Source organism: Homalodisca vitripennis, chromosome X (assembly GCF_021130785.1).
Source record: "Homalodisca vitripennis isolate AUS2020 chromosome X, UT_GWSS_2.1, whole genome shotgun sequence".
Classification (NCBI taxonomy): Eukaryota; Metazoa; Arthropoda; class Insecta; order Hemiptera; family Cicadellidae; genus Homalodisca; species Homalodisca vitripennis.
The window spans coordinates 61,908,774-61,933,763 of record NC_060215.1 but is presented as its reverse complement, the minus strand read 5'-3'; the positions used below and the strand labels follow the sequence as shown (position 1 = coordinate 61,933,763).

General features: G+C 32.7%; 1 protein-coding gene across 1 annotated transcript in view; it reads right to left on the bottom strand.

Annotated features, from left to right (window-relative positions):
* LOC124369463 overlaps positions 1 to 24,990 on the bottom strand; it is a 215,147-nt gene that overhangs the window by 58,028 nt on the left and 132,129 nt on the right. Inside the window, 10 exon segments of the mRNA XM_046827471.1 lie at positions 273 to 427; positions 5,761 to 5,942; positions 7,001 to 7,169; positions 8,553 to 8,703; positions 10,714 to 10,895; positions 11,701 to 11,922; positions 12,262 to 12,438; positions 20,191 to 20,324; positions 21,083 to 21,188; positions 24,503 to 24,712. Coding sequence (XP_046683427.1) covers positions 273 to 427; positions 5,761 to 5,942; positions 7,001 to 7,169; positions 8,553 to 8,703; positions 10,714 to 10,895; positions 11,701 to 11,922; positions 12,262 to 12,438; positions 20,191 to 20,324; positions 21,083 to 21,188; positions 24,503 to 24,712 — 1,688 coding nt within the window.

Sequence of the window (24,990 nt, the reverse complement as noted above, 5' to 3'; positions counted from 1 at the left end):
CTAGATGCTACTTTTCTGGCTTATATATTAGTTTTGTTATAGTTGTATTTTTTGTAAAGACACTTATTTGAGTCAAACTTTTCTATAAAGCAAGATTTAAAGTATTGATTCTTTGCATTACCAGTACTCTTTTACTTTTTGTGGTGGGAGATTATGTTTTAAATTATGAATTTACCAATAAAGTGTAACTAAACTTGTATGAATAGTTTAGTTTTATTTTCAATAAAGCAAAAAGCTATAACAATTCTAACATTTCAATTTTTTTAACTTACGTAATGTCGTCAATAAAGTTCTGCAAATCTAGTTCTGCATCAAACCAAATGTCGTTCATGGTATCCAATATTTCATTTTTCATAAAATCTGTCCAAAACTCTACAGTGTCACTAACATACGTCCATAAAAAGCTGCTACTTGCGTGGAACCCATCCTGAAATGTGAATCCATTATTTTTTCATAAATAATGATAATAATTAAAATTACACTTTGCTAAGCAATAAAGACGAATGGTTTAGAAATGAACACACAAATGTGCGTGTTTATGTATTGATACAGTAAATACAATGGTTTAAACCATTTGAAATTTTAACTATGCTATCAAAGATATACTATCGATTAAGTATGTGACAAACACAAGTATAATCAAAATTGAGTAACTGATAAATACTACTGAAGGATCTGAGGAATACAGTATACTCCTGAGGTGGAAGGGGCATCTGGAAATATTTTGAAAATGTGAGGCGTAAAACTCTGTTTTATATATTTTAAATGTTAAAAATATATAAAACAGAGTAACATAATTATGTTGCAGCTTAAGAATTGTATAGTTTATATTAAAAGATATTAAAGTAGTGGGTTTTTCATCAGTAATTTCTGAGAATATAGGTCCAAAGATGCTGTCTTTCATAATGGTTTCTATTCATCTATTCATATCGGTATCTCTTATTAGCATATTGTCTATAGAAAATAAATATTTATTAAATTTTGACACAGTAGAGCCTAGACTTGCAATATCAATTTCTGTTGAATTAGGTTGAAACACCTCAGTATTCTTCTTCTCAGTGCTTCTATTAGAATGGAGTAAAACCTTTTGTAAAATTCTTGTGGTTATTAGTTTCTTGCCTTGATAATTAAAATGAACATAAGATTTTTCAAAACTGCTTCTGCTTCTGCTTCAAAACCTGTACTTTTTTTAGATAAAAAAAGTAACCTCTTCCTCTTATATTAAGTAAACCATTGAAAAAGAGATTGAAATTCATAATGTTCTTATTTATTGTATCAGAAAGGTGAAGGTCATGTCTAAAAGGAACACTGGCAATAGTCACACAACTGGGACTTAAAGAAAACCACAGATTTCAGTTTTTTGCATAAATCATTAACTTGCCTGTTGTAGATGTTATTTGCGCCAGTAATGACAATTACACAATTGTTCTTTCAATATACTGAGTTTCTCCCATTAAAGATCTATACTCTCTTGGTCCCAGAATACTTTTTATCTGTATGATGTTATCACATTTTTCACGTAATAGTTGATTCAAGCTATGCCTATGACTATCGCTCAATAATATTATGATTTGTGTGGGTTGTTCTCCAAGGAGTTTTCCTTAGGGATTATTAGACTTGAGTTTTAAGTTATTTTATTAACTTCTGGAAAAACAGTTTGTGTTGAGGCATAAGTTTATTTAGTCTCATTTGTTTCCTGAACCAGTGAGACTAAAACATTTCTGGGTTTTGAAAAAGTATTGCAAATATTGTAAGTGATAAATGACCGCTTTTTAATACAGTCGACCTCTGATAAGTTAGTAATAGTTAGGCTCTGGAAAAAGTTGCTTTTGTACAGTTTAGTGAAATATATTCAACAGCATGCAGCATATAAATCCTACAAACAAAAGAATTGTTTTGCTTTGGACCCTGAATTGAAGTAAAACTGACAACTTCTGATCCCTGAAACTACTTAGACATCTTCTCAGCTACTAACTTTGCAATTTGTAAGTTTTGGATGTATTTTAATGAATCATAATGGTAAAACTTATTTGCCATTTTATTGAACACTAGCAAACTCCAATGTGTTCTAGTTACCATCTTATAACTATCTATGTCTTGATGATCATACTCAGCATTATTTATTGGGATAAACAATATATCCTTTTCATGAAAAGACAAAGCATCAAGTGCACTGTTTGTGTCTGATCGTTACTTAACAGCTATAACCGGGTTATTAGGAATATTTTACTCTTAGTTCCTATGACTTTAGTGACAGAACCTCAAATACTTGGTTATAGTATCATCAAGAAAACAAGTCTGCCCCATGATTTCTAGTTCCTTCAGCATCCTCAATTTGATTTTTTTTTTATAATTTCTTTTTACAAGGATCACACTTTTGCCTTATGTCTCGTAAACTACTAACAAGTTTGACCTCATCATGAGGTAGAGTTTTTACTATGTTTTTAGTAGTCGACGAAGGTGTCAAACTTGTCCGTAAAAGAATTTACTATTCTTCCTTAACTGTGTTTTTTAAACTGCTGTTTTTGTGTCAGCTGTGTTATCTTTTCAAAAAGAACTCATTCTCATTTCACTTTCCCTTTTCGTTTTAGACTGTGCCCTTGTTTTGATAAAGGGGCTATGTTTTAAGTTTTCATCCTTATTTTTCATTGTTACATTATAAATGGTATTATTGATTTGAAGTCATAAAACAAATAGGCAGCCCTCTTAAATAAATAAATAAAAACAGTTCCTTAAATAAATCTGCTTAAAAAGAAATCAATGGTCAGGCACAATTATTGTTTATAAACAAACTTTACCAGAAGGAAAAGTTAAGATAAGCTGATTATGAGTCTCTCCCATCTTATAAGTTGGCTAATATAGATGTTACAACTTGTCTGGCTGAGGCTAATAGTTCACAAGTAGACAAGCAGACCAAAGCTGTTATTTGTTATCAATCTGTCTGCAGGATAGCCTTTGCAGTCTTGAACAAGCAGCCACAACCACACAGATAAAATCATCTTAAGTTACTTCTTGTTTTAATAATTAATAAAACCTCCTTTAATTGATATTGTAATGTTTTAAAGTTGTGGCGGTCAGCCTGGAATTTAAAAGTGCCCGCCATGGCAAACTTGTACTTCTGACAAATATAGTATGGTAGGCTGGCGGTCCGGTTATGCAAAACAGCTGATAAGCTTTCATCTCCTGAGCCATTCCTGCAGGCAGTGCTTGCAAAGTGGAGACGTGAACGAGTCAAGAAAGACATGTGTCAATAGACGAACCCGGTGGTCTCCTAACCTTAAGTATTTTAGATATATATTTATAAGTCTATATTTTCTCATATTTTATCGCAACTGGTAACAAGCACTGTGTACTAAATTATTTTTATTTAGAGGAACTTGGGGTCTGGGGGATGGGCAGGTGGCGGTATAGAGTCCTTGTTTCAAATCGGTGATGGGAGATATATTACTATACATTGTCATATTTATTAGGCATACTTTTTATTTGTATTCTTTTTAAATTCAAAATTTAATTTAAGCAATCAAAGTTGGCTGGAGCACAAAAGGCCTGATCCCGAGACCTCTGTGGATTCCGTGCATGGTCTACTGGTTACTGACAGGATTGAACCTGAGTACTAAAGATTAGAATATATTTAATATTCAAGGATACTCGCTAGCTACACCAGAGTTCATTAAAACTATATTCAAAAACAAATGATTTTTAATTCAATAGTGTAAGTAATTAAGTGCCACTCTTGTATTTAAAAAGCTTGTTTTAAGTTAAGGTAAAACCATGTGACTACAACAGACAACAGAATATGTATCTTTTACTTTTAATATTTATTAACCTTCTTTCCTAAAAAGGTACTTCTGTTTTTTACATGACAGATTATACATTACCAATTCTGTAGATCTAAGTAATTACTATACAACACTTAAAAATTATATAAAATTCTTTAAATTTATAGCCTGCATTTTAAAACAGGCAGTCATTATAAAACCATCATTAACTGCTATATCAAAAGAGTAATATGAATGAAAATACAACTAATCACAAGACAAAACCCCAGTAATCATTGCTCTTTGCACCTTTGATATATTTTGTGGTAATAAAGTGTTTAAATTTTGTTTATTTTAAGTATAATATAAAATCTATATATCAAAAGAATCAAAAATATTAATTTATTATACTATGATTATAAACTGGCTGAAGTTGAGAGTAGATGAGATTTTAAAAGTAGCACAAAAACTTTTATGTCAGACGCAAGTCCAAATAATTAACTTACAGTACATTTAATGATATATACTTAGATTAGAAATATTTGGAAATACTTATAGTTTTTTAAGCTAATGAAAAACATCTGTAGAGGGTTTGGGGTTAGAAGTTTGTTAAGCAAGGAAATATTTAAGGGCAGCCAGACAACAGCATGGGATTTACGGGAGAGAGGTAACAGTGATAGTACCCAGAAGTGTAACACTTCATATGTGTCATGTGTTGTGTACAAGGACTGTCCAGAAAGTAACAAACATTTTGAAATAAAAATGTAAGAAAATTAAAGAAAAAAACTTTGATTATACACATTGGTTAGCGCCAATGTGATGTTTGGTGCCACTATCAAAAACACTGCATTGCAAGCCAGGTCTTCAGCACTGGAAAGAGGCACTTAGCACTAGATCTGGGCTGTGTAGAGGATTATTTTGGACCTTCCATCCAAAATAATCCAAGAGTTATTAGTTACGATTAGCTATGTGTATGGACATGGATTGTTATGAAGAAACAAAAGTTTTGAGCTCAGTTTTCCCCAACACTTTTTTATTGTCTACCGTAATTTCTGCAGTATTTCTATGCCTTTCTGCATTGATTGTCGACTCTCATTTAAGGAAATCAACCAGAATTGCATCCTTATTACTACAGAAAACAAATGCTATGGTCTCTCTGGTTGTCAGATTTTAGAGACATTTTCTTAATTTTTGGGAGAATACATGTGTCCTCATTCCATAGACTGTCTTCTCAACTCACATTTAACATGCTTCACCTATGTTTTGTCACAAGTTATGACACTATCAAGAAGTTCAATACCGTGTTTATAATACATTTCAAGGAAATTCAGCAATGCAGCAAGCCCTCGTTATATTGCAGTCTTCAGTAAGGATTTTTAGAACTCAACCGGCACAAAATTTGTCATGAAATGAAATTTATAAAATTTGGGGGAAATGTTCTAAAAGTTCATTTTTGTCAACAAGTCTTCAGTAACCAGAGTGGGCTGACCACTGCGACACTTGTCGTAAACATTGGTGCAGTTATTTTAAAAATCGATACAACACTACCTCATTCTGCTTTCACTCATTATTCTACTCCCATAAACATCACAAAGTTAACTGTGGATTTCAATCGGTTTGTAGATTTTTGCCAACAATAACTCACTGAACGCACTTCACAAGTGGCGAAATTTCAATTGCACAGTTCAGCTAGTCATAGTGAGAAAAATAGGAGAGATACAGAGTGCCTGCTACCCAATGTGTTCTGAGTGTAGAAATAGTTTTACTCCAAGATGTAAATCTAGCCCTGCCCACTGCCATGATGGTCTGAAATGGCTGTTACTTATTGGATAACTCTTGAACATCGTTTTCTCTTTGATGTACTAAATAAAGTAATATAATTATAAAATATCAAAACACTTCCTCTATATTTTTAATTGTTACTGTTGCCATAACTTTATCAATTTTGGCTTTTGGGTGAAATGGCTTTAATCTAAGTTATGGTACTATTACAACTACTTACAACAAAATCTTGCTTTATAGTTGTTCTCCAAAAATAACTTGTTGTCAGCAGTCGAGAGTGGTTGAGTCTCAGCAGGAAAGATACGTCATTGATTGACAAGTCATTATACATTCTCCATATTTTAAAAAAGGCATGTCTTTTATCTAGATAATCTCCACTAACAAGAAGTTGTTCAGTTGCATCTGTTAGAAAGAATATTTCACACAAGACATGAAATATGGAAAGTAACATGAAATATTATTATCAATACTAACAAAATACTCAATAGCAAAATACTATCAATAAAACCAACCGTAACATGACTAAAATAGTAATAATTTCTAATTATTAAATGTATTCTCTCAATAATTATTCATATATTAACCCAAGAAAAGGCATCTAGATTACCTCTATTAGCAAGCCACTTCCTTGTTTTGCAAGGGCACCTTTAAATACTATGAAAATATTAAAAGTTATTCGACTATCTATTATCATACATAATTTTATCAGGATCTGTATTTTTTATGACTACTTGTATAAGTAACAAAAAGGTTTTGTTTTAAAAAATTATTATACATTTTTAATGGGTGGTATGACTACATAAGTACTACATGTTTTCAAAATACAAATTCCAAATTATTCAAAATGTATCTAGTTTCAGAAAATATTTAGTTTGATGGACTTGTATATACATTTTTATTTTGATATTGATAAAACTTGGAATGGTGCACATTTCTAAAAATCAGCAAGATCCTGGTAACATGTTATATTGAAATACTTACATTTATTTTGAACTCTAAATAGTATACTTTGCATTACAATTTAGCAATAACATATAATTCAGGAATGAAAAGTAATGCAATTTTGGAGCAAGGCTCACCATACTTATTGACCACAAAGCTTCAATTTTCTTATATTTCAAATATGATTTATATTCCCAAAGTTAGAAGCAATGTTTCAATTTTCTATTTGGAAAATTTCTAATTTCCAATTCACTACAGCAAATAAATAATATTATTAATTCACATTGCAAGTTAACAAACTTCCAGCATGAATCAACAACAAAGACAGGGTAATAATGGTGGTGCAATATTATTTTCTATTTATTATTACTATACAAAGTGACTATTGTATGGCAACGTTTGACGATCACAAATTATTGAACATGATAGACCATCAAAACAGTGACGGTCATCAGTTCTTGCGTTAAAGACCTGTGTGACTGAGAATTTCAGTATAAATTATAAATATTGCTTCCTACCTGGAGTTAAGTTGACAGTTGCTGAAGTTTTGATATTATGGAAGTCAACAAATCCATGTCCTGAGATGTTAATATTTTTATCTCTAATCAGGTTGCCTTCTAGATTGTATTTTGTTCCTTGTTTAGAGTATTTAGTTCTGATGTGGGTCAAGTCTCGAAGGGATTGCCGCTACAATAAACATGTTTACCACTTAGCATAAGTCTTAGGATAACTAAAATTATTTATAAGTTTTCTTGCACCACTTATGTTCACCTCTTTTCAATAAAACCTAACCAGTAGAACCTGAAGAGTCATGTGTTTAAAACAACCATGATACATGGATTATTTGATTTGAAGCTGAGTATGAAGATCCCAAAATCATGTGCCAATTTCACACTTATACATTTAAAATTACCTGTACTTACAGCAAATCAGGTTTTGTAACTGATCAAAAGTAATAAAAATGAATTATTATATTTCAAAAGGTCAACACGGAAAATCAAGCTTTACAATGACTGATATGGAAGTTATGATCAAAATGTTAAAATACTCCATAATTATGGGTTTCTTATGATTGGTTTATAAATGATTCAAACTACATAAAGGATGAAATGATTTCTAAAGTTAAATACAGTAAAATTTATGCTAGGAATAGCTGAAGTTTTTAAATTAAAAATACTAAATAACTGAATTTAATGGAATTAGACAAAAAATTACTAGATTAAATTGGTTCATAAATAACAATATCTGATAAATAATGGTTCATGAGTACTATGACAGAAAACCTGTGATGATTGAAACCATCAAATGAACTAAATCCAAGCATTAACTAACTACTGTAACTAGTAATTTATATTATTATCAGTCTCTTTGTTGAAAATAAATCTTGTTGAAACAGAATACAGATTTATGCAGAAGGTGTTCATTTCATAAAAGCTAAGTTTTTATAAAACATAGCAAGAAACTATATTAGCCTAGTTTATTTAACATGAAATTATAACAAATAAAGCAATACAAATAAAAAAAAACTGTAAATTAATAGTCAAACCAATACTGAATGTATAAAAGAAAACTGTCTTAAACGTTGATGTACAACATTAAAATCATATGCTATTCTGACACTTCTTTGGGTGAAATCTGACAAACTAAGCAAAATATGAACATTTTGGGGGTGGGGCTGCTTGTTTGTATACATATATGAGATATTTAAACAAAGACAAAGTAGAATAAGAGGAATGTTCAAATTCTTAGGTATTATAAATGGATTGAAAAATTAAGTTGAGGTAAATATTTTAGTAAAATATCTTCATAGTTATGTCTTGTGACAAATATGAGTATATACAATTTGAAATTCACAAATATTAACAACACTATATTCTGTCATACTTCATTCCTATCTTCGTTTTACTACTCATTCTAGGAAGGTAAATTTTCATTGTAATGATGAATCTGAATACAGGGAAATCTAAGAACAGAGAGGACTAGTAGAACCAGTAAACTAGAGCAAGGCCTGATAAATTTTAATTTACATTCTTCACGATTAAAGATTATATGTCTTAATTAACTACTTACTTGTGCTTCAAATTGTTTGTTGTTGAGGTCAATCTTTAAGCTTGAGTTCCAGAATTGAAGTTGGAGGAAGTTTCTTGCATATGAAAAATTTTTAAATGCAAAGAAATAGCCTGGTTTCCTTTCCAATGCTCCAATGATTTCCATATGAAACCTGGAACACTTTGGTATTATGTATTGTTTCTAATATAAACAGACATTTTTGAAATGAATAATACAAATTGTATAAGATACCCAGACAAAACTGATCAGCTGATATGCTACATTAACAGTTGATGTTATTGCATTCAGGCTGTTGAAAGTGCATTTGCTTCTGTGTTTGCATTCTTTCAATTAAATTTGAATTAGTTAATCAGTTGATGTTATTGCATTCAGGCTGTTCAAAGTGCATTTGCTTCAGGGTTTGTATTCTTTTAATTAAATTTGAATTAGTTAATTCAGAATTTGTTCGCTATTGACTTTATTTATATCACTTTTTGAGAATTAGATTCTCTACAATTTTTGTTTATGGATTTTATGCATTTGTTAGCCATTTTAAGAAATTATAGCGCCTAAAACGTAAAATAAACGTGTTTTTGACAGTAAATTTTTGTTTTTAAAGCAAATTATTTTACAAACTAAGGCAATTACAAATGGGACATAGTTTATTCAATTTTTCAGGTGAAAATTCATATGAACTAATTAAATATTTGTATTAATTATCGTTATAATGGTTTCAGTCCAGGTTCATTTAATCCTTGGAGTGGAAATCTGGGTGAAATCTTTCGCTAGCCTTATCTTGCTAACGAAGCATTTCCTGACATGTTTATATGAACTTTTTGTCTTGTTTTTAGGTCTACAATCACCTGTTAAATTTTTTCCTTTCCTCCTGGACCACCTGTAGGCCTATACACACACACACACACACACACACACACACACACACACACACACACACACACACACACACACACACACACACACACACACACACATGTATACATATATATATATATTGATGTTATTACATTCAGGCTGTTCAAAGTGCATTTGCTTCTGTGTTTGTATTCTTTCAATTAAATTTGAATTAGTTAATCAGTTGATGTTATTGCATTCAGGCTGTTCAAAGTGCATTTGCTTCAGTGTTTGTATTCTTTTAATTAAATTTGAATTAGTTAATTTAGAATTTGTTTGTGTGTGTGTGTGTGTGTGTGTGTGTGTGTGTGTGTGTGTGTGTGTGTGTGTGTGTGTGTGTGTGTGTGTGTGTGTGTGTGTGTGTGTGTGTGTGTGTGTGTGTGTGTGTGTGTGTGTGTGTGAGCATTTAAAATATGCTGGCTTTACCTGTTAAACCACCTCACCAAACTATTACATGTATTTGGAATATACTGGCCTCACCTCAAACCCTATCTTGATAGCCTCAAAAAAAAAAAAAAAAAAAAAAAAAAAAACTCTAGGAGGGGGACCTTTATCAGCAACCCTGTCATGGCACCCTTACAGCAGTATTTTGAATATAGTGCCTTAATATATGTAGATGAATGAAAATTTTCATAAAATGTTTAATAGTCCTTTTTCTATACATATTTTTAAAAGCATATTAAATAAGAATTTTATTGACATTTTGAAAAATGAAAGACATATTTTTTGTTTACTAACAATACCTATATGTTAAATTTGGTTTACATTTGTATGTTTGTTCCACTTACACACGAACATACAACATCCATTCATCTAACTTATGTTAAGGTGGACATTTTCACAAAACCCACAATTTATATAAAGATACCCAAAATAAATATTTCATTTTTTTATTAACGTAAGACAAAATTTTGACCAAAAGGTGGCAATTACAAAGGTATTTATTATACTAATCACACTGAATAAAGTAAAAAATACAAGATGTTACTATACTATTCCTAGTAAAAGTGGGGGACTAGACACTCCTCTTATAAATGTACATGGATTATAGGTTTTGTATTTCATTAATAATATAAACATTTATACATTCTGAGAGTTTCCTCATCCTTGTGCAAGCAGAACATTAAACTAGAGTCTAATAGTGACTTCATAAACAATATTTTATACATTGAAATAATATTGTACACATTTAAGTGTACATTCAGATTAACTACAGATTACAATAAAACATAGATTTTTACTAAGAAATAAAAGAGAATTTTAGTCTGACCTGCTTATTGGGTGTTTAGCGGAGATGGACAGTTCATAATCCTTTTCACTTGTATTTGATCTTCTTATTAGGCTTCCACATAATGACAGTTTTCTACTCGGCAATATAGCGTAATCAATTTCTGTATCTACGCTCAGTATTTCATGTTCATTCTGCCTTAAACTGGCTGATAATGTAATATTCTGCAAGCATAGTTTAATGTTATTCTATAGACTTACTCTAAAAGTAGGTAGCTTACAGAGTAGTCGTAGGTGCTATCTATTTATATGCGATATATGTATCCTATAGGGATTTGTTGAATTGCTCTGCATATCTTACTCACTTTCTCTCTCATAGATTAGAACACAGCACTGATAACTACTAAGCTATTCAAATAAACAGTAGGACATTTTAAAACCAAAGAGTGGACAAATTAAATCCTTTCTTCTTTTCTTCTTAAAAAAAAGGAGAAGCCGACCTCCTTTTATGCCTTATTCTGCCCGTCCTCATGGGCCACTGGCCTGTGCAAGGATCTTATCAAACAGAATAAGGGGGAGAGTCGATACAGTACAAGGTCGATGGTACTGATAAAAAGTGCAATGGTCACAGACAGGATTCGAACCTGCGCGATCTTTAACTCAGACTTAAAGTCCAACGTCTTAGACCACTTGGCCATCGGCACTCCCAAAAAAAAATAAATAAATAAAATAAAATTAAGAGAAAGATTGCTTCCAAAGCTTTCAAATTATAAGAAAGCTGAATTATAAAGAGACTAAACATTGCAAACTAATACTTCTAATATATATATATATATATATATATATATATATATATGCTTAACAAGAAATGTATGTTAACATTATTTTAACTATTGTAAATAGATTTAGAATATGTTTTAGATTAGTCTGAGGTAGTTTTTATTATAACAATTTTCATAAATATTAAAAAAACACTTCAGATATATGTTTATAATAATTTTCAAGGAATCAGTAAAATTACACTGCTAACCTTCTCAAGGTAAGGATGAGAAAGAAGTAAGACCGCTTGGTGATTGAAGTTGTCGAGGGCCTGCCAGTTGAGTGAGGCAGCAACAGGTTGACTGTGGCTGCCCGGTGCCAAGCTGCCACGACAGCTCAGTCCCTGTGGTGTCCACTCATAGGCAGCACTCATACTCAAGTCTCTCCTAGGATATGACAGCTCAAACAGTACCTCTTCATTTGAAACCATTGCCTGCAAAAAACACTTTCTTCAGTAAATATATTTAACTTTTATTATATTATCTAACTTTTTGGTTCATCTTGCCTGAATTTGGGTTGAACAAAGATAAATACCTGTTCAAAATAGATTTAATTGTTCAATCTACAACAACAAATTAAACAAGGAAAAGAAATATAATTAATTCAAGATCTTTAAACATATACAACGGTACAATACACTTTGTGAGATTGCTAACATATTCTAAACTAAAACTAAAATTAAACTAACAATTGAGATTCTACTTATTCAATCCAGCCTACCAGTAAACATATATAGATCTTTATAAATTAATAACAACAATAACCAAATAACTGAGTCGAGGGCCTGCCAGTTGAGTGAGGCAGCAGCAACAGGTTGACTGTGGCTGCCCGGTGCCAAGCTGCCACGACAGCTCAGTCCCTGTGGTGTCCACTCATAGGCAGCACTCATACTCAAGTCTCTCCTAGGATATGACAGCTCAAACAGTACCTCTTCATTTGAAACCATTGCGGCTTGCAGAACTGTCTACGCCGGCGTCGCTTCAAAACTAAAACTGTATTTCAATTTCTGTATATAGGACTGTTCTAAAAGAAGATGGTGTTGACGCGTGGTATGTCAAACGTTGCAATAAATGTGATTGAGGAAATGTTTACTAACTCAGAGAATCTTGACGGTGACACAGAAACTTTAGTTACAAGCATTTGTGTTAATTTAAAAAAACTAGAGGCAAACAATCCTCATATCAATGTTTCTGACTTTGAGTCGGACATATTCAATTTACTCAAGTTTTTGGACAAAGCTTTGATTACCACAAAAAACATTTGAGGACGTTATTGAAAAATTTAAAGTGTGACATTTTAACTCTTGAAACCCAGACTGGAGGGTGAGAAACAACGAAGACACTCTGACCTAAATGCATCATACAGCGAATTAGACATTGTCCGAGAAGAAAAAGACGTTATAATTAAGGAGAATAATGTTGTCTCTTCTAGCTTAATAAAAGTTAGGGATGATTTTAAAAAAATGTCTGATGAATGTTTTATCTTTAAAAAAACGTTGTTAATGAGAAGGATCTAATCATAGCTAAGTTAAGTACAGATTTAGAAACTAGTGATAAGCAGAAACTAGAGTTATCAAATCGTGTAAATGAATTGAAGTCGTCAATTAAGGCGGTAGAAGAAAAATCTTGGCTCAATAATAGATGGGTTTGATGACAAAATTCTAGATTCTTACTTTGAAACGTTTAATAGTAAGGATAGTAAAAATACAAGTAAGGTAATTTTCATTTGGCCCCTCTGTATCTCAAATGGTAAAGCATGGTAGTGTTACTGATGTAAATGTTCTTTTAGGTAACTTAGAATTGTTTAAGTCTGACTATGCGTTTCTTATGCATCAGCGATAGTGTAGCGGCACTAAAGGCGGATACTGGCTCTCACTGGAGTTTATTGTTTGTTGATGTTTGTGGGCAGTCAGTATACCACCTTGATTCAATTAAAGGTGCTAATATGGAGGCTGCTAAGCTAGTAACTAGTAAACTTGGATTCACGAAGGATAGCCTCTGTGAGTTTGAGTTGTGCTCAACAAAATAACAGCTACGAATGTGGTCTAAGGTGTGCTGGTTAATGCTAAATTTATAAAAAGAGGGTTTTTGCAGTATTCATAAAAATGGACTTACTTTTTGTGATTGGTATTCACTGTTTAAGGACGGGAATCAAAGCACTGTGTCTGTAGACGAGTGTGTCTTGACTATGACTGACACAACTGTAGGAGATCCGATTGATTTGGCAGCCACTGTTGCAACTGTTGCCATTAAGATGGCCTCTAATTCTGATACCAATGTAAGATTTAATCAGACCGAGGGATGTCTCTAATGAATGGAAAACTGTAAAATTCAATAAAAAACAACGTAGTTTAAAGGTGAATAAAACTGTAAATTCTTTGACAGATGGTGCTACTGTGAAATGTATAAATCGTTTTGAGTCCCTTGCTGAGGGGGATAATAGTGTAAATTACACAACAGTATGCAATGCATCAGGGAAAATGGTATCAGAAGTCAGTAAACAAACCTAAATTGTCAGTTAAGTTAACTAAGAATAGCAACTTTAAAGGAGGTAAAGAAGCCTTTGCTCGTGGAAATGTTTCCTTGCCTTTTGTAAGAGAAAAGGTTTCTAGTGGCAAAGTCAGTGCTGAGTCTAGAGAGGAATTAAATTTAACACATCAGGAAAAAGACCATGTCCAATGTTTTGCTGATCGGTGATTCTCTTTTACGTTATTCGGGGAAAAAAATGTGAAGAGAGAGGGGCTATTGTGGATATAAATCCAGGGGCTAGAATATCTCACATTTAAGAGATAAGATCAGTAAGTATAAATCAGCACAACCTGAGATAATATACATTTTTGTTGGAACTAATAAACCTAGTTCGCGGATACAAAACGGTGGCCCTGGCTACAATGGGGGCTGTGGCAAGAGAGAGCGTGCTCCACGCATTCGCGGACCTGTTGAGTACTGCCAAACGAACTTTTTCCTAATGCTACTGTTATTTTAAATAGTATTATTACAAGGAGGGATATCAAAAAGCAAGCACTTTTCCACTTAAATGAACAGTTAATGCTCATGTGTAATAACTTCAATGTTGAGTTTCTCAACAACAGCGATGTTATCCGAAACTATCATCTTTCCCGTGACGGGAGACACCTCAATCGAAACGGGAATAATCGTATGGGGGAGTTGATTTTTCAGTCACTGAAAATAGCTATGAGGCCTGTCACGCCCGGTGTGGAAGGAGATTGCTCCAGATGTCATCTGTCCCAGTCCTCAGGTGTCTCCTGTTAATGATTGTGCCCCGGTGAGTATAATACAGTCGGGAAACGAGATCGAACGACTGCCACTTGTTGTAGAGTAGCGCATGTAAATTTTAGATCGCTTAACACAGGTTTTGCAGAGTTGTGTTCGGTTGTTGATGATTTTCAATTTGACTTGTTGGGGGTCTCTGAGTCATGGCTGTCCGCTGATGTTCCCTCGTATGTGTTCGATGTGCCGGGCTACACACTTCATCGTTGCGATAGGCCGTCTCTGATGGGTCGTGGAGGAGGTGTAGTTCTGTATGTAAGGTGCATTATTAAGTTTACTCCTGTTAGACTTCACAACGTGGATACTGGCATTGAATATATATGTGGCTTGGTTTGTCTGAAGGGTCAGAAGCTATGTGTCTGTATTGCATATAGACACCAGCTGCGCCATATTCTTGCATAAGTTTCTTTGATTCATGCTTTGTTTATTGACATGTCACCTGAGGTAGACTCAGTGATTTTGTTGGGTGACTTGAATGTGAATTTCCTGGACAGAAGAAGAGCAGATGTGAAATACCTCGAGAAAATTATTCAAATCTTTGGGTCTCGTCCAAATAGTTAGGGAACCCCACTCGCATCACTGAGAGTACATCGTCTCTTATTGACGTCATAATTGTAGATAAGAATTTTAAATCCAGATGTAGGAATAGTCGACACCTCCAATATCTTGGAGCACAATGGTAAACGTATCACCGACCACAAGCTGATATACTGTGACGTGTTATGTGAGAAACCGAAATCCAAGGCTAAGTTCATATCATATCGCAATTTTAGAAATTTTGACTATGAGAAGTTTATTGAGATTGCCTCTAGTTTTTGTTGGGAAGACATAATAACCCTGGAAGACGTAGATGACATCACTAATAATTTAACTTCAAATATTATTCAAATCTTTGACGTGTGTGCCCCTATGGTGCGAAAGAGAATAACCAGGAAAAAAGCTCCTTGGAGGGACTCCAACCTGATTGACCTTACACAAAAGAAGAATAGGTGTAAAAATGTCTATCTTTCCCTAAAAAACCCAAGAATCGAGACTCGAATACTGTAAGGCTCGTAACGCACTCAATGTGGCTGTAAGATTGGCGAAAAAGAAGTTTTTCGCCGATAATTTAAACATAAAAAACACAAAGAAGTTTTGGGCTACGTTGCGGGCTGGTGGAATTCTGAATGCAAATGATGAAAAACCTCATCAATTTTCACCTAAAGAGCTGAATGACTATTTTTCAACCATGGGTTGTGGACGAAAACATAAGCATGGATAAACTGAGTTTCTTTAGCCAAAATATGTGTGCAGGTGTAAATTCCCCTTTCACCTTTATGCGCGTGTCTGAGCAAAAGGTGAGGGAACTTATGAACACCATTTTAAGTACTGCTTTTGGCGTGGACGGAATATCCATCGCTATGGTCAGAGGCTTGAGCCCTTTTTGTATTGGAGCAATCACCCATCTAATCAATGTGTCTCTAACTACTGGGAAATTTCCTTCCTGCTGGAAGGAGAGTGTAGTGATCCCTCTTCCGAAAACTAACAATCCTACTTCGATTTCTCAGTTTCGACCAATATCGATCCTCCCGGTCGTCTCTAAAATACTGGAGAGGGTTGTGTCAGAGCAGATGGTCAGCTACTTGGAATCTGAGGATTTACTGCCTGAAGCACAATCAGGTTTTTAGACAGGGTTTTTAGCACCTGCTCCGCTCTTCTCAATGTCACTGATGACCTGCTTTCTGCTAGGGATAGGGGTTTTCAGAGGCTTGATTACGGGATTAGACTTTTCGCAAGCTTTCGATTCGGTTAATTTCGATTTGTTATTAGCTAAGCTTAAATTCTACCATTTTGATGAAAATTCAGTCCGATGGTTCTCGTCGTATTTATTGGGGAGAACCCAGCGAACAAAAGTTGATGGTCGGCTGTCTCCTGCGTTGCCCCGTTTTGTTGGTGTGTCCCGCAAGGTAGTTGCCTGGGGCCAATACTCTTTCTTGTATATACTGCAGATTTGAAAGACCAGCTGGAGTTCTGCTCTCTTCATTGTTATGCAGATGACTCACAGCTATTATTGTCTTACAATCCTTTGGAGAGAGCAGAGGCTGTAGGGAAGAATAAATTCAGATTTGGATAGGGTAAAGTCGTGGTCGGATGATCATGGGTTTCTGCTTAACTCGGACAAATGTGCTGTTTTGCAGGTGGGGATCATCTCTGAACTGTCAGCCACATGGTTGCATTAGTCAGTTAGTCACTTTGGATGGCAAACCTTTAGTTATGAACAGTTTCTCTAAAAATCCTTGGAGTTACGTTGGATTCCAATCTTGATTTTGCGAACCATGTAAAAATCCATATGTAACAGCGTTGTGACCAAACTGAAAACCCTTTATAGATGTGTGAAAGTACTGCCTGTGTCTTCTAAGCTAGAAATTGTCCGCTCAATAATTTTTCCCACTATATATTACGCTCTTCCATCTTTTGCTCGTTGTTTGTCTCAGGAGTATGTCACGGTTCTTACTAGATTGCAAAACAGAGCTCTGAGATTTGTTTATAATCTCAAGAAATTTGATCACATCAGTGAATTTAGATTAAGCTCTAAGGTACTATCAATTGGAAATTGCTGTGACTTACAGACTGCCCAACTAATCCACAGGGTTCTTCAGACTGGCAAACCTAAATATATCTCAGGAAAAAAACTTATTTTTAGGCACGAAATAAATTCTCGCAGTACTCGGCAGGACAGCCTACTTCATTTGCCTAGGGTCCGCCTAGAAATTGGCAAGAAAGGTTTTAGCTACTTTGGACCTGAAACATATAATTGCTTTGCCCCCTGCTTTAAAGACCCTTAGTTATAGTACATTTAAAAATCATGTTAGAGAGATTTTTATATAATTTTATAAGTTAGAATAATTATGTAATTTTTATATCATTTAGAATAACTATTACCTGTAATTTATGTAATAATTACCTTTAAGTTATGACAAAAGTTGTCTTGTAAACCAGAGTCTTACTTTTGAAGAACGCTTGCTAAATAAAGACGTTATTATTATTATTATTATTATTATTATAACTGACAGATCCTCATAAATTAACAAAAATAACTATTAACATATTCAACATAGATAACATTTTTAAACTCGACAATAGCAAAACTGAATAAATAAATATTAAGAGACAAAATTAATCTTGTGCTATCATAATTTAAGAATTCGTCCACACAATAAAATACATAGACTTTCAATCAACACTTTACAGCTGTTTTAATTTGACTAAATATTTAAAAGTAACCTATTAAACAATGTAATTTTCGTAAATGGATGACTGCATTTTGTTTTTGTTAATTTAACTGGTAAGAGTTGTAAAAAGTGCTTTGTTGTAGTAAGATATTCATGGATATCCTGTCTAGTTGTACATGTTATAAGTTGTTCCTTTACACTTATAAAGGAATTGTGCAAAAATATGTTGGTCTATGTGATGCCCCCAACGTAATTTGCTGTCTAGGTATACCCCTGATAGTTTTACAGGTTTACTAACTTCATAATTTCTATTTAAAATAAACCGTGTTTTCTCAGTCTTTTGGTCATTTACTACTAAGTAGTTTGTCTCAAACCATTTTAACACTTGGTTTTTTTTCCATAATGAGATTCTTATAATTTTCAACTGCAATTCAAGAGTGGTGTCATCTGCTTATAATACTGAGGAGAACGGTTCATTAAACGAAAAATCATTAACAGCAACTACAAACAAAAAAGGGTCCAGGACAGAACCTTGTGGGACTCCAATTTCAATAGGTTTTAGTTCAGATCTATCTTTATTTCACACTACCATTTGCATTAAATTTTTTAAATAGGATATCATTAATTACAGTTGTTTGCTTCTAATACTATACCCATAAAGTTTGGATAGTAATAACTCATGATCTATGCGGTCAAGTGCTTTAGTCAAGTCAATTAATATTGCAGATAATAACACCCCTCTTTCAAAATTCACTAACATTTATCTACAATATTTTCAACTGCTTTTGTTGTACTTCTGTTTTGTATGAACCCAAACTGTACCTTACAAAATAGATTATTATGAACAAAAATTGAATTTAGTTGCCATTTTATACACGTCTCAAAGATATTACCAAAAAATGGTATTAACGAAAGCCTTTAGCTAGATGGGCTAAATTTGTCTCTTTTTTTATACACAGGAGTGACCTTGAGGGAATACACCTTGCTCTATCATCATATTAAACAATAATGACAATGAATCAGCTACAACATTGATAATTTGTTTCAAAAGTTTATTAGAAATAACATTATAGTTTTAACTATATGATAGGCTTACATTAGCAACAACGTTTAGTACATCAACTGTTGTACTCGTAATTCCATGCCATGTTAGAGTGTTGTAGTCATTAAAATTAGATATATAGTTTTCTACCAACTCTATGGCATGGTTTTGAGGTGGTCTCATATTGAATTTAAGATCCAGCTCACTTACTAAATTAGTGAAATAATTATTGAAAGAACTGGAATGTATTATTGTGTCACTGTAATTTATTCTTTTCATAGCTTACCATTCAGCCTTACATTATAAGAGTTTTTTAATATATTCTTCATTTGCTATTTTTTTAAGTAATTTATCCTATTTATATGGAATTTTTCAACATTTGCATAATCCTTTTTATAATTACTTTCATTACTTGTGCCTTTACTATTTTTAAACCTATCATAAAATGTTACAACAAACTTTCATTTCATTTACTTTTCATTTCTTGTAATTCTTGTATACCCCATTTAATATTAGGCCTTTCAACAATGTTGATCTTATTTTCCTTTCATTTACAGCACTTATTGAAAGAGTTTATCGCTAATAACATAAAATTGTCAAAAGCTAGTTCTGCATCAGTATGTTTATTCAGTTGTGAAAGCTAGATTGACGTAAATATTCTCTAAACTTAAATAATGCTCTTGGTGTTAAATTTCTTATAGTTCCAGTTTTGTAATTTGGGCAGTTATTTGAGAAAGATAATCAACTGAATTTAGCAAAAACTCCCGCATGGGGTTCAACAATTTGACACTCGATTTGATCTCTAGATATATTAGATATATTAGTAGTTATTATTTTATCAAGACATGCATCCCTCCCCCTCTAGTAGGTTGTTCATTCAACCAGTAAATATTTAAGGATCTCAATAAATTTTAAAAGGACTCAGTTTGTACTGATTTAACACTAATTATTTATATATTATATATTAAAAACTATTGTACGTTTTATTTAGAAAACTGAGGAAAGACTCTAATAGTATTAACAATTAATTTGTATCAGAATCTGGTGCTCTATAACAAGTGACAATAATTTCTTTAATCTTTAGCCGTAACTTCAAATGTAAGATCAACATAAAATTATATAAGGAATCCAACTTAAAATTTCTTAATTTTACTTACCCTGTGCTTTCTGTAGAGATAAAATTTGGATGCGGCCCATACAGAAGGCTTGAGGGCAACATGAGCGATGTAATGGATAGTGTTGTTGTAGCCAAATACTGTCCTCAGTTTTAAGCTTCGATTTAAATGAATCACTGAAACATTAAACAATATTGTTTTCCCCGTATTATTAAAGGAAGGTATTCCTATAAACATTTTTCTAACTATGCAATTTTACTCATCTGTCTATATGTGTGTATAGAGATATTAAACACATAAGACATCTTGTATACATGCTGTAAATCCTTCCTTCCTTCTTTTACTTGCTGCATGGACCTAACTGTCTCTAACAAACATTGTTATGTTATTTTTATAACAGATAATTGTAAAACCACTCTTCAAACATAGCATTTATTTTTACTTTATTATTCTTTAAAAATGAAACTAAATTAAATGTTTAAGAGAATTTACTTTTTTGTACATGTTTTATGAGATATGTGATGTTCAAAGAAAGAAATAACACCTACAAATATATTCTAACTAAAATTACTATATAACTCATTACTAAAACCAAATTATTTTTTAAGAGCTGATATAGTGTGATAGTAAAACATGTACACTGTTATTGAGGTTAGGTAGTAAAGAGGACTATTGAGGCCTTACTTCATCTCCTTAAATAAACAACCTATATTGTTTGATTACTGAACACAATGGCATATATAGTTATTTAATCAATGGTTTAAATTTATACTAATGCAAAAGAAATTATGAAACATGTAGCACTATCCCAATATGATAAGCAGTGCTGACAGTGGCATCAAACAAAAGAAATCCCCTGCAAATATCAGGAAAATTATATGTTAGCAAAGGTTTTAAAGCACTACCAGATATATAATATAAATATAAAACTTACAATTTAAGTCCATGAAGTCATCTAAGTTTGTTTTTCCAATTATTAATTCTCCAGTTATATTAAATGTGGAATCTTCTGCTTTGAATATTTCAATTAACTTTTTATCCTGTGAAAAATAAGTACAATGACATCAAAGCACACAAAGTTTGCAAGAACAAATTAATAATTTATTCATTATTACTTTATCATACCACATACAAGCCACTATTTTAATTTTTTTCTACTCATCAGCTATTTTTCTCATTATCTCTGAGGACTCTGAAAAAACACTTTTTGTGTATTATGAATAATATTATATTTTTGTAATACAATATTAATATACAATACATTATTTTCATGAAATCCGTCAAAGAAAAAGAATAATAATTTCTATAGAATAATTAAGAAATTTAAATAGCATAATCTCCTACTTACATATAGGCCTAGTTATATAATTTGTATTGTATTTTAAGAGTTGTCTGAAAGGTAAGGTTTGCAAAACATGTAGTTCTCATGTGGAATTTTCACTCAGGAAGCTAGTACCACTGCCATGTGTCAGGAAACATATTCAGAGAACAAGCAGTCCTATTCATCAGCAGCTTGTTGATTGGTAATATAGTGAATATTAATGATGATTGTTCTCATTTTTGTTATTCAATTGTAAGTACATGGTACAATAAGTTATCTAAATGCTCAGGGCATGAAAGTCACTTCAATAAATAATGAAATAATTTCATTTTATGAAGATGACATAATTTTAAGATAGCATATGATAAAATGGCCACAGAATTAAACCCCCCCCCCCAAAACAAAAATTACACATTTAAAACTTAAAGAATCTTAAAATAATTAAAGTATTGCAAATATCAGTCATCTTTTAGTTATTTAAGATAGGATGCGTTGTTTGTGTCCAGATGGAGAACAAAGCTCAGACTTGACCTTAATAGGAAAAAGAACATAAAAAGGAAATATATACATTACTGAGCATTTGCATCTACATGTTGAGAAGTTTGTATAACTACATGAATATGCTTGTACAGAAACAAAACCACATATCATTACAATCTTGCAAGAGGTGATGTTCTTAGCTACAGACTTATAGAAGACATAAGCCATAGTTTATACATACACAATGCAATATTGGCAATATCCACAATCCATAAAAAGCTGTAGGTGAATTTAAGTTAGTGTCGAACAATTTTTTGGGTGATACCACTCAGTATTATAGACCAAAATATGAAAACAAAAATTCCTATCCTGTCTATCTTTTAACTACGACCAATTTCGCTATTTTGTTAAAAAATCATGTTTTGTTTCAATACAACTCAATTTCCTCCATTATTTTTAATGTTTTTTAAATTCTGAAAACTACCATTTTTGAAATCTACACAAAATTTTACGTGGGAATAATGGAGAAAAACTGTCTTGAAAATAAGTTTGATACAAACAAATTGCTAATAAATCAAATTCTTAAGTTTTCGGCAAAAACATTAAAAAGATATTAGACCCGAGGAATTAAATGAGGTTAATTCTGAAGAGAGGCCAATACCACAAAAAACTTGCCCATTTTGTGGGCTTTAAAATGACATAATGCATTGTCATATCTTATCAGTTTTTAATCCTGACTATCTTATCTCTACAATCACAAGTATGAAGGAATACCCCATTTTCAGGTTTTATTTTGTCTTTCAGCTGACTTTCCTTCTATCCACTTAAAAATAGTTATTTGAGTCGTACCTATCATGGATTTCACATCGAGAGAGTATGCAGAGATGCATTTTGTATATGGTTTTTGTGGCGGGAATGCTCTGGCTGCTCAGAGAGAATACCACGCTCGGTACCCAGATCGTAGAGTTCCTAGTGATAAAGTTTTTATGAGGCTACATCAGCGTTTGTTGGAGAGAGGAACAGTTCACAGGCAGCGTAATGAGGTAGGTCCTGTTCTTCGAGATGTTGGCTTAGATGAACGAGTTCTAGATTTAGTTCAAGAAAATCCTGAGGTCAGCAGCCGACAACTTGCCAGAGAAGTTGGTGTTTCTCAAAGTAAAGTGTTAGGAATCTTACACGAAAATAACTTCCACCCCTATCACTTTACAAAGGTTCAAGCATTAGAACCAAATGACTTTGGTCCAAGAGTAGAGTTCTGTCGCTGGCTGCTCAATAGTGATATTGAACAATATCATTTTTTGAGAAACATTTTGTACACCGATGAGTCTACCTTCACTAGGGCTGGTGTTTTTAACACGCATAACATGCACCATTGGGCCGAACAAAATCCCAGGGCTTCAAGAGAAAGTTCCTTTCAAAGACGTTTTCATCTCAACGTATGGGCAGGAGTCATCGGAAACCAACTTGTGGGTCCCCACATTTTTCAAGGAACCTTAAATAGTGGAGTTTACTTGGACTTTTTACAGCATACCTTGCCCACACTTCTGGATGGACTTGATATGGACCACAATCAGAGGGACAACATAGTTTTCCAACAGGACAGTGCTCCTCCTCATTTCAGCAATGAAGTGCGTCAGTGGTTAACAGACAATTACCCGACATGGATAGGTCGCGCTGGAACTGTAGCTTGGCCAGCCAGATCTCCTGACCTATCTCCTATGGACTTCTTTGTTTGGGGGACTATGAAACAAGAAGTTTACTCGACCACTGTAAACTCTGAGGAAGACTTAAGAAACCGGATTGAGTTAGCTGCCCAAATAGTGTGTAACAAGTTATCTTTGAACGTGGTTAGGACCATGAGGAAGCGTGCAAGAGCCTGCATTAGAAACGGAGGCAGGCAATTTGAAAACAATTTGTAGATTACTTACTCTTATGATTATTCTTTTTTGTAACTGTTCTTTATGTGTTTATCCTATGTTTGATTTATTATTGAATTAAACACAATTTTGACTGGTTATTTGGCACCGTGATATTTTAAGTAGACCTTGTTTTCCAATACTGATTCTTTAATAACCAGTAGAAGATGAAAATAAAAGTAACGTTGCATTATGTCATTTTAAAGCCCACAAAATGGGAAAGTTAAAAAATGGATTCAGAATTAAAAAAACATTAAAAATAATGGAGAAAATTGAGTTTTATTGAAACAAAACATGATTTTTTAACAAAATAGTGAAATTGGTCGTAGTTAAAAGATAGATGGGATAGGGATTTTTTATTTTCATATTTTGGTCTATAATACTGAGTAGTATCACCCAAAAAACTTTTCGACACTAACTTAAATTCACCCTGTATATGATGTATATTATTTGTAAGTAAATATATGTATCTGTTTGTGTTACATACATACCATTCAAGAAAAATCTGTTACAATGGGTCTAAATCAATCATATAACAGGTTTTTAGAAAATTTTTACAACAGTAGGGTTTGAACTAATTACATTGAGATAAATAATAAGATATAATATGACATACTAGCAGAAAGATATTACTTACAGTGTAGATATGTATCGGGTTTGCTGCATCTCTGTTCAATGTATGATGATAATTAAGCCCTAAAGGCATGTACATATTAGTTAAATGAATTTTGATTTTGTCATTTGTCAGAACTTCAGATATTTCTTTATGCCGGGAAAAGTTTCCTTGAAGAATCACGTCATCATTGTAGACAAGCCCAGTGAGTCCAGAAGAAAATTTGCTATTTTCCTATTGAAATTACATAGATAAAAATTTCATATACAATTAGAATATAGTCCTCTCTTTTGACATAATCCTACATTTTAAGGAAATTAAATTATCTTACTTGTACTAATATGGCCATAGTAATTAATGTTGGACCAACTTAATTTTAAACATATTAAACAAAAATAAATATGATTATGCTAGAGAGGTCAATCTTGTCATGCTGGTCCGTACAAAGTTTCCATATGAATTCAAGAAATGCATACGGTACACAAATTTTGATACTGTTTTAAAACTATAAC